Consider the following 15,634-nt stretch of genomic DNA (forward strand, 5'->3'; position numbering starts at 1 on the left):
TTAGTTTGACTTTAAACAAAGTCGTGGGCCTTGGAGCAAGATCTATGTAGGTACAGCAATTTGGGGAAGGTGGCCTACATCTGCTTGGGGAGGGGGTGCCAATGGAGAGGGAAACATTGTGGGAAAGTTTCCTTACCTTTTAAGCAGGTAAGATTTCAAAATCTTTTATTTTCTTATATCTACTGTGTATGTACTGTAGTATCTATGGTGCCCAGGCCATAGGCTTTAAATAATGGTGTAGGTATTTTAATAATTTGGTCCATTAATTTGTTGTTCCAAGTAAAACAGCTAAATAAAAAGATGAAATACACACTTGGAAGCCATTTTACTTTTCAAAGGATTTGTATTTCTGCCCATCAATTTGTGAGATTACATAACTCACAGCACAGCCCCATTGGGCATGCAGCGGACTTGACTTTTGCAGTTAAGTTATGCCTATAGGTCTTATACCTCCCCAGCCCGTGACTGGCCCATGACAGGAGAAATAGTAGACTTGTAAGCTAATTTCTCTGCTATTACTTCTTATCGGCATGTTCCTTGTTAGCACATGAGAGCTGTAAAACAGCTGACTTGCTTCTTTTACTTCTTCTCCATCTCCAAGTCTCAGCTATGTTGTACAAGAGATCGCACAAGGCTAATAACAAGTAAAAAATGTAAGCTGACCATTAATGAGTAGATTTTCAAACCAAAGTTCTTAGCAAAAGAATGTTCTAAGACAAATTGTTAATTTTTATAATAATTTGTGGGTCAAATAGATTTTTGTTTTCGACTGCAGTGATGAGAAAATTTGAAGGAGCAGAATGGAAAATTTTTCTTTAATGAAAATTTTTTAACAGTGTACAGGTGCATCTCCTAAAATTGAAATATCATCAAAAAGTTCATTTATTGCAGTGATTCAATTCAAAAAGTGAAACTCATATATTATATAGATGCGTTAAACACAGAGCGATGCATTTCAAGCATTTCTTTCTTTTAATTTTGATGATTATGGTTTACTGCTAGTGAACACCCAACATTCAGTATTTCAGAAAATTTGATTATTACATAAGACCAATAAAAAAAAGGATTTTTAATACAGAAATGTTGGCTTACTGAAAAGTATGTTCATGTACAGTATAGTATGAACTCAATACTTGGTAGGGCTCCTTTTGCATTAATTACTGCATTAATGCGGGGTGGCATGGATGCAATCAGCCTCTGGCACTGCTGAGGTGTTATGGAAGCCTAATTTGCTTTGATAGCGGCCTTCAGCTCGTCTTCAATGTTGGGTCTGGTGTCTCTCATCTTCCTGATGACAATACTCCACAGATTCTTTATGGAGTTTAGGTCAGGCGAGTTTGCTGGCCAATCAAGCACAGTGATGCTATGATCATTAAACCAGGTATTGGTAATTTTGGCAGTGTGGGCAGGTGCCAAGTCCTGCTAGAAAAAGGAAATCAGCATCTCCGTGAAGCTGGTGAGCAGAGAGAAGCATGACATGCTCTAAAATTTCCTGATAGAGGGCTGCACTGACTTTGGACTTGATAAAACACAGTGGACCAACACCAGCAGATGACATGGCTCCCCAAATCATCATGGACTGTGGAAAATGTTGCATTTCATTTGGAAATCAAGGTCCCAGAGTCTGAAGGTTGAGTGGAGAGGCACAAAATCCAAGTTGCATGAGGTCCAGTGTAAAATTTCCACAGTCAGTGATGATCCTCCATGCCACATCGCATTGATGCAGTAATTCATGCAAAAGGAGCCCGACTAAGTATTGAGTGCATACTATACTGTACATGGACATACTTTTCACGAAGCCAACATTTCTGTATTAAAAATCCTTTTTTTTATTGGTCTTATGTAATATTCTAGTAAGCCAAAATCATCAAAATTAAAAGAAAGAAATGCTTGAAATATATCATTCTGTGTGTAACACATCTATATAAAATATGAGTTTCACTTTTTGAATTTAATTACTGAAATAAATTAACTTTTTGAGGATATTCTAATTTTAATTCAAGTGTTCTGAAAATGTCATAAGAATTTTCATATAAATTTTCCTAAAACTTAGAATTTTCTTTCGAAATTCTATCCATCTATGACCAGCCTTAAGTACTTAAATTGTTTGCATTTACAAGCATACAGTACCCGTAATAATAAATTAATTCATGCAGAACTGCATTCATTTCTGTCTTTGATATCTGCATAGAGTTTAGCTTTAAGTACAGTTTCAATAGATAACTTCACAGTATCAAAGCAACATAAAATCTGATGGGACATTTTGTAAATTTGTTTAACATTTTTTTTTTTTTAATTTAGATATGGCTGGTTTAATCCAGCCATACCTATTTTTGGCACGTCTTTGGTCCTCAGATTTGGTATTCTCGCTAGAGACCAATCAAAGTTTATTCTCTCTAGTATCTGAAACCATATCTACATTATCTTGCATTCCAACTTCATATTGCCTGTGTTTTATTGTGTGTAGTAATGCTTCCTGTTCCTCTTCAGTTTCAAGTTCATTTACAGCTTCATTAGGAAGAGATGAAGTGGACAATCCTATTTGATGCTCCGACCAAACATGGCTTGATATGGAGACTGGTATATGCTTTCATGATATTATGTGTTTTTTTATTATCTGGACAAACAAAGTCCTTCTGATCATTTAGTTGTTTTTTTTCCATATCCATCCAAGCCGTGAGCATATTGTGTATCTCTTGATGGATCATCTGTTTCATCACACGGTAGGTTCTGGACAAAAGGTGCCTTTGCATGAATGACTTTTAAACTTGGACACAAATTTTTTAATTCTGCTATTAGCCCAGTAGAAACTCTCTATCACTGTCTGATTGTATAATGGAAGGTGCTCCAAAAATGCAAAAAATGTCCAACAGTTGTTTGGCAACTTCAGCAGCTTTTTTTGAAGTTAATGGCCTTAATTGGACAAACTTAGTGACATAGTCTTGGTAGACCATAATGAACTGAAACCGGTTATCAGGCATTGTTTGCATGTCAATCAAATCAACCTGACACCGACTTTCCATCTCAGAGAATTTAACTGGTTTCAGGACAATTCTTTTCTTTTGAGTGCCAAGCTTTTGCTGGCAGCTGACACATAACTTCAGGAACAAGAGAACCACCTCCTAGGTCACATTTTTTTAGCCCTTTTTCAGTTTAGCCAACATTCTGTGTTTTCCTCCATGTCCTGTATTGACATGAGCTTCGAGTAGCACATTGTACATGTCTTCATTGGTTATATAATACCTAATGGTTGTATTAGTTTGAGTTAATGGAGCAATACATTTCTCCTCATCTCCAATGCAACATATCTGAAATCTTTTCAAAGGGCGATAGCACAAGGAGGATTTCTTCTTCTCAAGTTTGGCAATTTTTACCTGTTCAATGATTTCACTGTACTTCTCAGGTGTCAGATAAATGGAATTATCTTTTCTCTTTTCTGAGAGTAAACTCTGAAAACAGTCGTAGAAGAGCTGTTTATTTACTACAGACATTGCGCCTCTGATCCTCTTTGCACCTGTAATGTAGATCCTAAATGTGTTTGTATTGTACCTGTAGGGAAAAAAATACAATGAAAACATTCTGAAAAAAACGTCTGAAACAATGAACATTTTACAATATTTCTAAATTTCACACTAAATAAAGAGAGGTGTCATCAGCTTAAAATAAAATTACAGATAAAAGAACAGAAAAATTACTGTATTTTCTGGCGTATAAGACTACTTTTGAACCTCAAAAAAATCCCCCAAAAATGGGGGGTCGTCTTATACGCCGAGTATAATATCTCCAAGGTAACCTAAGTATAAGTATTACTGGTAGATGAAAATTAGGGGGGTCGTCTTATACACCCAGTCGTCTTATACGCCGGAAAATACGGTAGGTGTTTTAAATGCTTACTTGCAGCACTTTTCATTTCAATAATTATTTTTTTTATATTTACTTGTACTTTTACTTGAGACAATGGGGTTGATTACTTAAAACTGCAAAGTGCAAAACCTGGTGCAGCTTTGCATGGCAGCCAATCATCTTCTAACTTCAGCATGTCAATTAAGCTTTGACAAAAAACTTGGACGCTGATTGGTGTCTATGCAGACCTGCACCAGATTTTGCACTCTCCAGTTTTAGTAAATGAACCCCAATGTGCCTCTGAAATTGCTATAACATTTGACTACATCAGAAAGGATCAATTCCTTAGCACAGCCCCCTTCGTCATTGCACTTCATAGCACTCCCCTCTTCCAGGAGTGTTCAATTACAGTCGGTGCTGACCCAGCTCCTCTGCTTTTTCCTTCAACTCCCTACTTTATTTATGTGGCAGCTGGAGAGGGGGAAAAGGGGAATACTATAGAGTGTCACTTGAGTAACAGTTTTCAGTCTGTTGGAAATGCTGACATCCCAGCAGCCAGGACCTGACAGCAATCTCAAAGCTTTTTGATGTCTATACATAGGAAGATTTTACAGATAAATAAAATTTGTTCTAGTCCTCGTGAGGGGAAAATCTCCCCACCATCTCTAGAAGCAGCAATAAAAACCTGAGAGGGGCAACACTTTGTCATTATGCTGCCTGTAACATTGTTTAGCTTGACCAGTATGGTGGTGGGTCAGTGATGGTCTGGGGAGGCATATCCATGGAGGGACACACAGACCTCTACAGGCTACACAATGGCACCCTGACTGCCCTTAGGTATCGGTATGAAATCCTTGGACCCATTGTCAGACCCTACGCTGCTGCGGGGGGTCCTGGGTTCCTCCTGGTGCATGACAATGCCCAGGCCTCATGTGGCCAGAGTATGCAGCCAGTTCCTGGAGGATGAAGGAATTGATATCATGAAACGGCCCCTACGCTCTCCTGACCTAAATCCAATAAAACCCCTCTGGGACATTATGTTTTGGTCCATCTGATGCCACCAGGTTGCACCTCAGTCTGTTCAGGAGCTCAGTGATGCCCTGTTCCAGATCTAGGAGGAAATATCCCAGGACACCACCATCTCAAAAGGAGTTGTTGCAAAGAAATTTCAGCAACATGGACTAGCCTGCTGCATAATTTTTTCACTTTGATTTTCAGGGTGTCTTTAAATTCAGCCCTCTGTAGGTTGATCATTTTAATTTCCACTAAACGATGTGGCATCCTTTTGTTCCCAACACATCACCCAGTCCATATCAGTATAGATATCCAGCATGATATTTTTCCCCATTGAGATCTGATGTGTTTTCAAAGTGTTCCTCTAATTTATTTGAGCTGTGTATATATATATATATATATATATATATATATATATATATATATATATATATATATATATATATATATATATATATATGTGTGTATACTGTGTATATACACTGATCAGCCATAACAATATGACCACTGACAAGTACAATGGCATCTGAAAATTGGCGGGATATATTAGGTAGCAAGTGAACATGTTGTCCATAAAGTTAATGTAATGAAAGCAGAAAAAAATGGGCATTGCAGCTTTTTTTGAATGAGGTTGTGAAGCCCATGGTGAGCCATGTCCACAGCCAAAAGCTTCTACAATGGTCACATGAACATCGGAACTGGATTACGGAGCAATGGAAGAAGGTGACCTGGTCGGATGAATCACGTTTTCTTTTACATCATGTGGATAGCCGGGAGTGTGTCTCACTTACCTGGGGAAGAGATGGCACCAGGATTCGGTATAAGAAGGTAAGTCGGCAGAGGCAGTGTGATGCTTTGGGCAATATTCTGCTGGGAAACCTTGGGTCCTGCCATTCATGTAGATGTTACTTTGGTGTCCATGCCCCAATGGGTCAGGGCTGTTTTAGCAAAAGGGGGCCATACTCAATATTAGGTGGGTGGTCATAATGTTATGGCTAATTGGTGTGTGTATATGTATATATATATATATATATATATATATATATATATAGAAACCATACATAATAAACAATACGGTATAACTCGTGCCTTCTTTCTTAACCCTCACAAAATCATCATCAAAGGCCCATGAAATTACATTTAATCATATCAAAATTCACTAGTGAAAATTAATCTGTATGTTCTTTTGTAAGAAAATCTGGCCTAATTTACAGAAAAGGGATTTTACAAGCTGGTAGCGTTTATAGAATGTAAGTCTTTATGTCTGTTATAGGAACTACAGGATTAATAACTATAATTAGCCACCCACTGTATGCCAATATTTTCTTGTTTCATCTTCCCTCTTTACCACTCATACATTAACCACACAATGGAATAATTACAGAGAATACATCTATAAGCAGGGTGCTTAATGCCGGCTCCATGCTGTGTTGGTACCATCCTCCAACAACAGCAAGGGGTTAATGCTGAAATGAGGATTCATATAGATGGACCAACACCTGCAGATATCCCGCCTTGTTTCACAACTTACTTAAAGTTGATCCCTTGGCACACAAACTTTCATTCAATTATATTTCCTAATAACCATAAAGAAAATAAATTGATTTTTTTTGTGTCAACCAAACGCATTTGCCAACCTAGATATTACCTTGTAAATTTAACGAGGACATTGTTATTGTGTGCACAGAACAGAGCTGTGTGTAGGACTCAGCAACTACCGATTGCCTGCAGAAAACTACAGGAAGGGGCGGAGACAAGACCAGTCGCCCTGCACAAGGAGAGAGAGAAGCAGTGACCAGTCTTTATTACAGGAAGTTCCTGCACAGAGCCAAAGTACAGTTATTGCTTTATGCTGGATTACTGCACAGATCTGGAAGTAATCTACAAAGGAAACCAAGATTCAAGTAAGAATGCATTTGCCTAAAGGCCCGTACACACTTGACGGAATTCGGACGAAATATCCTCCGATTTTTCTCTCTTTTGCTCAGCGTTCATAACCGTTTCTAGTTGACAGTGCATAAATGTTCACGAAATTTCTCATCCGTTTTTTTTTTTTTGGGACATTTGTTCCTAGACTTCTGGGTCATCAGCAACTTCAGATCATGCGCGGTCTTTCGTATACAATTTTTCGCGGACGTACTGAGTACACATTAAACGAAAATTGGTCGTCTGGGGACGGACGATAAAAATTTTGGTGTTAGTCCCTCCGTTTTTTTTTTTGTTGAAAATGTCGGCATCAGCTGCTGAAAGTTGTGTACACACTAGTCGAAAATAGTACGATTTTACCTCGGACGGGAATTTTCGGCAGATTTTATACTAGTGTGTACCCCACTTAATGTATTTAAACACTATGGGGTTTATTTACTAAAGCTAGAGAGGGTAAAATTTGTCACAATTCTGCAGAGAAACCAATCAGCTTCTAACCTCAGCTGGTCTAATTAACCTTTAGGAATAAAACCTGGAAGCTGATTGGTTTCTCTGCAGAAATGTGACTAATTTCGTCCTCTCTAGCTTTAGTAAAGAAACCCCTATTTGTCTATAAATAAGCTTTAAAGTGGGCCTGAAGACAAAAAGGTCATGATTTGTTGTCTTAAAAGCCACGTCTAAATAATGCATTAAAATTTAACTAAACTCATTACATTTTAGACAACTAAAATGTACTGGAGATTTTAGTAGACTAAAATAGGACTAAAACTAAAACAATTCAGATGACTAAAATGCGACTAAAACTAAAATGGAATTTTATAGTCAAAAGATTAAAAAAAACAACTAAAACTAAAATGGCATTTCAGTCAAAAGACTATAACTAAACTCAATCGAAATTTGATGTAAAAATTTACACTGCTGATTAGGTCATTTCTCTGTCACTCTGTCCTCCCTTCCTATCAGCTTGTGCCTTGTTAGAACAAGAACTGACTTGCTTCTCGTTCTTTTCCCTCCCCCAGTCTTTTCTGCTGTAAAGGGACTGCAAGAGACTAAAGTGCTGTACACATGGGCAGAATATTAGGCGGCATCGGCTGGTTAAATAGAAACTGGCCGACATTTAGCCCATGTGTACAGCAGCCAGTCCTACAGAATCTGGCTGAAGGGCCATGACCAAAAAAGGTCTGCTGATCGGCATCTAATCAGAGCTCTCAGCCAATGACCGGTGTGTTCTAGCTGGGGTGTGATCTGTCAGAACACAGTAACACAGCAGAAAAGATCACTGTATTACCATCAGACAGTTAGTATAGCGGCTTCTCCTGAGCTCTTCAGTTTTTTTTCTGAACAAAAAAGAAACGACTAGTGTGTGCTAAGGCACAAGGTTTTTTTTTTTTCCAAATATTTTATTTTAGAAAAGGAACAACAGCTGAGAGACAATCTGTAAAACATTATGCACACATATCCAAAGCAGGATCAACATAATATAGAAACTTTAAACCATAACATCACATTGAACAAAAAAGACGGACCTGGCCTAGGCCAAGAATCCAGCCCCAGAGTCGGGTAAAGTGCGAACACCTCTGCCCAAAGTCACGGATAACCAGGCCCTATGTAAACAGGTAGAGGAGCTGGAACGTATAGGAGGGAAAGATTTTTCCCGACCGTTGCTCCCAAATTTTTTCACAGAAAGAGAAAAGGGAATTGAAAGCAGAGCCCTAGACAGGGCGACAAACAAGAACAACAAGAAGGGATGACGGAAAGGATGGGACAGGATGGGGGAGGGGGGGGAAAAGAACCAGATGGGGCAGATCCCGGCATGGACAGACCCACGGGCACACCCGGTGTAGTAATCAGCCACACATCAGAGACTTGCCCTTATCGGATAATACAAAGACATTCCAGTAACCCCAAATCCTATCGTATCGTTCCTTGCGATGCTGCCTCGTGAGGGTGAGGTTCTCCATTCTGTTAATGTCTTCCATCCTGCGCATACAGTCCCCAATAGACGGTACTCTAGTTGTCTTCCAGAGCACTGGGATGCAAGCCCTCGCAGCGCTCAAAACGTGAGGGACAATTGACTTTTTACATCGTGAGACAGGTACTGAGGAAATAGGCACAAGGTTTTTTACCTTCATGCATTCTTTGCCGAGCCACGGTTCCATGTGTAAATGGACACACAGAGCCGTGGGTCAGGAGCACTAGTGCTTGGGTGCCCCCATAGCAAGCTGCTTCCCATGGGGGCACCTGACAGGAGGGAGGAGCCAGGAGCACCGGCGTAGGACCCAAGAAGAGGAGGCTTCTACGTGCAAAACCAACTGCACAGAGGAGGCAAATATTACATATTTATTATTTAAAAAACAACAACAAGGATTTAATATTGCTTTAATATTAGTCAAATCTAGGTACAGAGTAGCCCCTATCCTCCTCTTCTTGGGTCCCTTGCTGGCTCTCCTGGCCCCTCCCTCGTGTCGAGTGCCCCCAAAGCAAGCAGCTTGCAATGGGAGCACCCAAGCCGAGCCCCAACTCTGTGTGTCCATTCAGACATGGAGCCATGATTCGGCCCCACCCCCTCTCTCTCCTGATTAGCTAACTGACTTTGCACTGCTGTCTTAGCCAACCAGGAGGGAAAATCCCAGACGACCGGGACACTCGTGCACATTACTGGAGGAAGATCTGGCTCAGGTAAGTATTAGGGGGGCTGAGGGGGGCTGTTGCACAGTGAAGGCTTTTTAGCCTAACGCATAGAATGCATTAAGATAAAAAAAAACTTCCTGACTTTACAACTACTTTAAACTTTATAAGCAAGTTTAATTTTGTTGTGCACACTATAACTACAGTATAATATTATGGCAACTATGTGAATGAACATATTGAAGTTGTGTGTTTTCATTCATCACAGGCATACAAGTGAGTACAAATGGCATCTTCCCTATCTTAAAATGGTTGTAAACCTCAGACATAAAACATGAAGAAAGAATAAACCTCTACAGTGTGTACGTATAGTGTGTCTCAATTAAAAGTGTCATTTCTGTCTCATCAGCTGCCTGGGTGGCAAAGGAGACTTAGCATTTTTAAGTAGTGTGTACTAGGGATGATCGAACTTTCGAAAAGTTCGGTTCGACCAGAACACCCGAACTTCCCAAAAGTTCGACCCGGATTTCAGAACCCCATTGAAATCAATGGGACCCGAACTTCGGTAATCAAAAAACACCATTTTGAAGCCCTAAAACCCAATAAATGCCCCTAAAAAGTGCCTAGGGTTCTGGGTCATGCCCCAGGGACTATTAATCACACAAAAAAAAGTTCTTAAAAATTGTCATTTTTTTTTTAATAGAGAGCCAATTATTGAAAAAAAAGAGATTTTTTTGATTTAGTGTCTGAGGGGTCTAAAAAGTGTACCTGAGAAGTTTCAGCTCTGTAGCATGTCCAGAACCATAAACCAAAAAGATTGTTTGTATTAGGTCACTTATAGAACAGGGATATGGCTTCGCTATTTTCACACCTTGCCGGTTTTGTAGCAAGCGTTTTTTTGGGCATTTTTTGGGGGTTATTGAAGGCAGGCATAACATCAGAACTTCTGTGTAGGGGTATATATACACACACACTTATATGTATATACACCCATAAACATATATAGGTGTGAAGGTAGCAGAACACTATACTTGCGCTAAAAAAATAATTAACACCAATATGGTTACGCTCCTATCACACCTTTATATGTGTAAGTGTAAAATACATATAAGTGTGTGTGTATATATATACCCCTATACAGAAGTTCAGATGTTTTGTCTGCCTCCAAAGAACCCAAAAAAAATGCCCAAAAAAACGCCAGCGCCAAAAAAAATCGCGCCAGTGTGTTTTTGCAGCAGGCGTTTTTTTGGGGTCTTTGGAGGCAGGCAAAACATCTGAACTTCTGTATAGGGGTATATATACATACACAGTTATATGTATTTTACACATACACATATATAGGTGTGATAGGAGCGTAACCATATTGGTGTTAATTATTTCATTAGCGCAAGTATAGTGTTCTGCTACTTTCACACCTATATATGTGTATGGGTATATATACATATAAGTGTGTGCGTATATATACCCTTATACAGAAGTTCAGATGTTTTGCCTGCCTCCAAAAAAATGCCCAAAAAAACGCCAGCGCCAAAAAAAAATGCCCAGGTGTGTTATTGCAGGGGTTTTTTTGGCCATTTTTTTGGGTTCTTTGGAGGCAGGCATGACATCTGAACTTCTGTATAAGGGTATATATACACACACACTTATATGTATATATATCCATACACATATATAGGTGTGAAAGTAACAGAACACTATACTTGCGCTAATGAAATAATTAACACCAATATGGTTACGCTCATATCACACCTATATATGTGTATGTGTAAAATACATATAAGTGTGTGTGTATATATACCCCTATACAGAAGTTCAGATGTTTTGCCTGCCTCCAAAGACCCCCAAAAAATGCCCAAAAAAACGCCTGCTGCAAAAATACAACTGGGCGTTTTTTTGGAAATTTTTTTGGGTTCTTTGGAGGCAGGCAAAACATCTGAACTTCTGTATAGGGGTATATATATATACACACACACACTTATATGTATTTTACACATACACATATATAGGTGTGATAGGAGCGTAACCATATAAGTGTTAAATATTTCATTAGCGCAAGTAAAGTGTTCTGTTACTTTCACACCTATATATGTGTATGGGTATATATACATATAAGTGTGTGTGTATATATATACCCCTATACAGAAGTTGAGATGTCATGCCTGCCTCCAAAGAACCCAAAAAAATGCCCAAAAAAAACCCTGCAATAACACACCTGGGCGTTGTTTTTTTGGCACAGGCGTTTTTTTGGGCATTTTTTTGGAGGCAGGCAAAACATCTGAACTTCTGTATAGGGGTATATATACACACACACTTATATGTTTATATACCCATACACATATATAGGCGTGAAAGTAGCAGAACACTACTTGCACTAATGAAATAATTAACACCAATATGGTTACGCTCCTATCACACCTATATATGTGTATGTGTAAAATATTTTTTTGGCGCTGGCGTTTTTTTTGGGCATTTTTTTGGGTTCTTTGGAGGCAGGCAAAACATCTGAACTTCTGTATAGGGGTATATATATATATATATATATATATACACACACACTTATATGTATTTTACACATACACAAATATAGGTGTGATAGGAGCGTAACCATATAGGTGTTAAATATTTCATTAGCGCAAGTATAGTGTTCTGTTACTTTCACACCTATATATGTGTATGGGTATATATACATATAAGTGTGTGTGTATATATACCCCTATACAGAAGTTGAGATGTCATGCCTGCCTCCAAAGAACCCAAAAAAATGCCCAAAAAAAACCTGCAATAACACACCTGGGCGTTTTTTTTTTTTTTGGCGCAGGTGTTTATTTGGGCATTTTTTTGGAGTCAGGCAAAACATCTGAACTTCTGTATAGGGGTATATATACACACACACTTATATGTTTATATACCCATACACATATATAGGTGTGAAAGTAGCAGAACACTACTTGCGCTAATGAAATAATTAACACCAATATGGTTACGCTCCTATCACACCTATATATGTGTATGTGTAAAATATTTTTTTGGCGCTGGCTTTTTTGGGCATTTTTTGGGGTTCTTTGGAGGCAGGCAAAACATCTGAACTTCTGTATAGCGGTATATATATATATACACACACACTTATATGTATTTTACACATACACATATATAGGTGTGATAGGAGCGTAACCATATTGGTGTTAATTATTTAATTAGCGCAAGTATAGTTTTCTGCTCCTTTCACACCTATATATGTGCAGGTGTATATATACAGACATGTGTGTGTATATATACCCCAATACACAAGTTCAGATGTCATGCCTGACTCCAAAATTGTCCTCAAAAAATCCCTATAAACGCCTGCAGCCAAAAAGCAGGCTGACAGGCGAGAAGCCATATTAGTGCACTGAATGTGACCTAAGAGAAAACAATCTTTTCTCTATAGCGGTCACCCTGATATGGAAGGGTTTTGTCACCCTGCCATAGCAGTCAGTGTCAGTTAACCCTACACTACACTACAGTCCCCTGACACTTAACACTTTCCCTACAGAAACTACATTTTTGCATCTAACTAAAGTGGAAAATAGCACCCTAACTACACTATATATCCCTTTCCTCACACTAATAAATGCTAAATGACACTTTTAAAGTAAAATTAACAGAACTGCTTCCACTCTCTTCCATGTCCCTGTATTACAATGCTAGGAATTTGGCGGGGGCTATCTTATATACTGGGGGGCGTATTCACTAATGATTGGCCTAGGGACCCCTAGTCACTTCAATCACATTCCTAGCATTCTCCTGCCCCCTCAATTGGCTTTTACTAATGGTTCTGGTACAATCACAGGCTTTTAAAGCCCATTTCCTGGCCCATTGCATTTTGGTCGGTTCTGGTTGCCGAATTCCGAACTTTTTCAGCAAAAAGTTCTAAATTCGGCCGAACCTCGAACAGTCAATGTTCGGGTCGAACCGATGGTCGACCCAAACCGTTCGATCATCCCTAGTGTGTACCTGGTTCTCCAATGTGGAGCCACGCTCTTCCCCAGTTGCTTCCTCTTCACGGAGATCGGCTTTCATGCAAACATGATCAGAGTGGCTCTACAACCACCCACTCACTTTTATAGGGCTCAGAAGGGGGCCCCCCTCTCAATACCACCCACCGCTGTTCCTGGGCTCTCCTGTTCTACCGGTAGCCTGGAACCACTGTAAACAGTTGGGTAGGCTGCCCACAGAGGAGATGGAGAAACGTCCATTTCTCTGTGATGAATCAAACCAGAAGTAACAAGGATTTCCTCACTTTTGGTTACAATTCTGCATCTCCTTGGTGGATACAGACTGGGGGAAACAACCAGTCAAACAGATCTCAGCTGCCATTGAGAGCAGAGGAGGGATCAGCGGTCTAGCAGACCCCATTCTCTCCAAAAATAGTATTTGTCACTGCATAAGCTATCACAAGGTGTGTTGCTCATCCTTCACAATAGCAAATTGAGTAAAAAAAAAAAAAATGTAAAGAAAATAAATGTAAACATTTTTTAAAGCACCCCATCCCCCTGTGCTTATATGCAAATGCAAAGTGCATGTAGAAACCGCATGCATATGTAAACAGTGATTGCACCACACATGTGAGGTATCACTAGGAATGTTGTAGTGAGAACCATAATTATAGCACCAGAGCTTATGATTAAAGTGATTGTAATTTTTTTTTTAATTAAAGTACAAAACATGTTATACTTACCTGCTCGGCGCAGTTGGTTTTGCACAGAGTGGCCCGGATCCTCCTCTTCTCGGGACCCACGCCAGAGCTCCTGGCTTCTCCCTTCTGTCGGGTACCCCCACAGGAAGCAGCTTGCTATGGGGGCACCCAACCTGAGCAGCTGCTCTGTGTGTCCATTCACACATGGACCCGTGGTTCGGCCCCGCCCCCTCCTTCTCCTACTTGGCTCAATGGCTCCCGCTGCTGCTAATAGCCAATCAGGAGTGTGAATCCCCAGAGAGGCATGGCTCTCGTAAACATCGCTGGATTGAGAGGGGGCCCGAGTAAGTATTGGGGGGCCTGGGGGGGGGGGCTGCTGCACACAGAAGTTGCATGCCTTGTGCCTTTACAACCGCTTTATTTCTAAACTGATAAACTGTAAAGGTTTTTAAAGCGTCACCTATGAACAATTTTAGGTATCGCTGTTTGTCACCATTTCCCAGGCATGCACAGTTTTAAATCTTGACATGTTTCATATCTTTTTACTCGATGAAAATATAAAACATCATCTTTTATAATTTACCAACAAGGTGGGTGTTATATTGTGTTTATGTGCACTAAAATTCATTTTGGTGTATTTTTTCCTGAAAATTTGCATTTGATAAACTACTGCGAGATTATCATGTGACATAAAAAATTGAAACAACCACCATTGTATTCTCCAGGGCCTCTGCTTGCAGAAAATACATAATGTTTGGGGGTTCTAAGTAATTTTCTAGCAAAAATAAATGCTGATTTTAACATGTTTAGGTGATTCACTGTTTGCTTTATTTGTATTGCTCTATTAATTTGTGATAATGAAACAGTAATACTATATATGTGCATGGTATACTGTTGTTACAGTGCACATATATTTTTTAGCGCTGCTTTTTTCATTTTATATTGTTTACAGCTGATATCATCGTGGCTGCTATGTTAAAGCTTTTTTTTATCTATCGCAGATATATTTCGATTTTTATAAATAGATAATGTTTTGGGGTTCTAAGTAATTTTCTAGCAAAAAAAAAAAAAAAAAGCTGATTTTAACATGTACGCGAGAAATGTAAAATTGCCCTGGATGGCAAGTGGTTAACATCTTAGCCTTAAATGTTATTATTGGCCTATTCTGACGACATCACGTATGCCAAGCTGGAACTCAAGGCTTTTTCTCTATACGAGCCGACAATCTGCTCAGTAATCTTACACGTACTTGCTTGTTTACAAGTTTTTTAAGGTACTTCATTTTAATCTAAATAAAATGAGATTCACATCCATACGGGCTTTACTATGCTTGTTTAATTTATTTATTTTCATCCCTAACTTATTTGAAGCTGCTGCCAAGCAGCCATTGCCCACTACGGATGCCAGGTTAACACATGTCTATATGCCCATGACCACATGACCACATGTCCATTATAATTTGTGGTCCACGCTATCTGGTAAGAGGCGTATGCTAAGTGTTGGTGTTTGGTGGCGGAGTTCGTCAGTCAACTTTATCTATATTCTATG

The 15,634-nt window shown here is 39.3% G+C and overlaps 1 protein-coding gene across 1 annotated transcript in view; it reads right to left on the minus strand.

Annotated features, from left to right (window-relative positions):
• Positions 1 to 2,551: 2,551 nt before the first annotated feature.
• LOC309569441 (KRAB-A domain-containing protein 2-like) overlaps positions 2,552 to 15,634 on the minus strand; it is a 61,808-nt gene continuing 48,725 nt past the window's right edge. Inside the window, exon 2 of the mRNA XM_082275271.1 lies at positions 2,552 to 3,549. Within this exon, the coding sequence (XP_082131397.1) occupies positions 3,138 to 3,549 (412 nt within the window). The 3' untranslated portion in view covers positions 2,552 to 3,137. The remainder of the gene's footprint in view (positions 3,550 to 15,634) is intronic.

Source organism: Pelophylax lessonae (genome assembly GCF_965119305.1).
Source record: "Pelophylax lessonae genome assembly, chromosome: 13".
Taxonomy (NCBI): domain Eukaryota; kingdom Metazoa; phylum Chordata; class Amphibia; order Anura; family Ranidae; genus Pelophylax; species Pelophylax lessonae.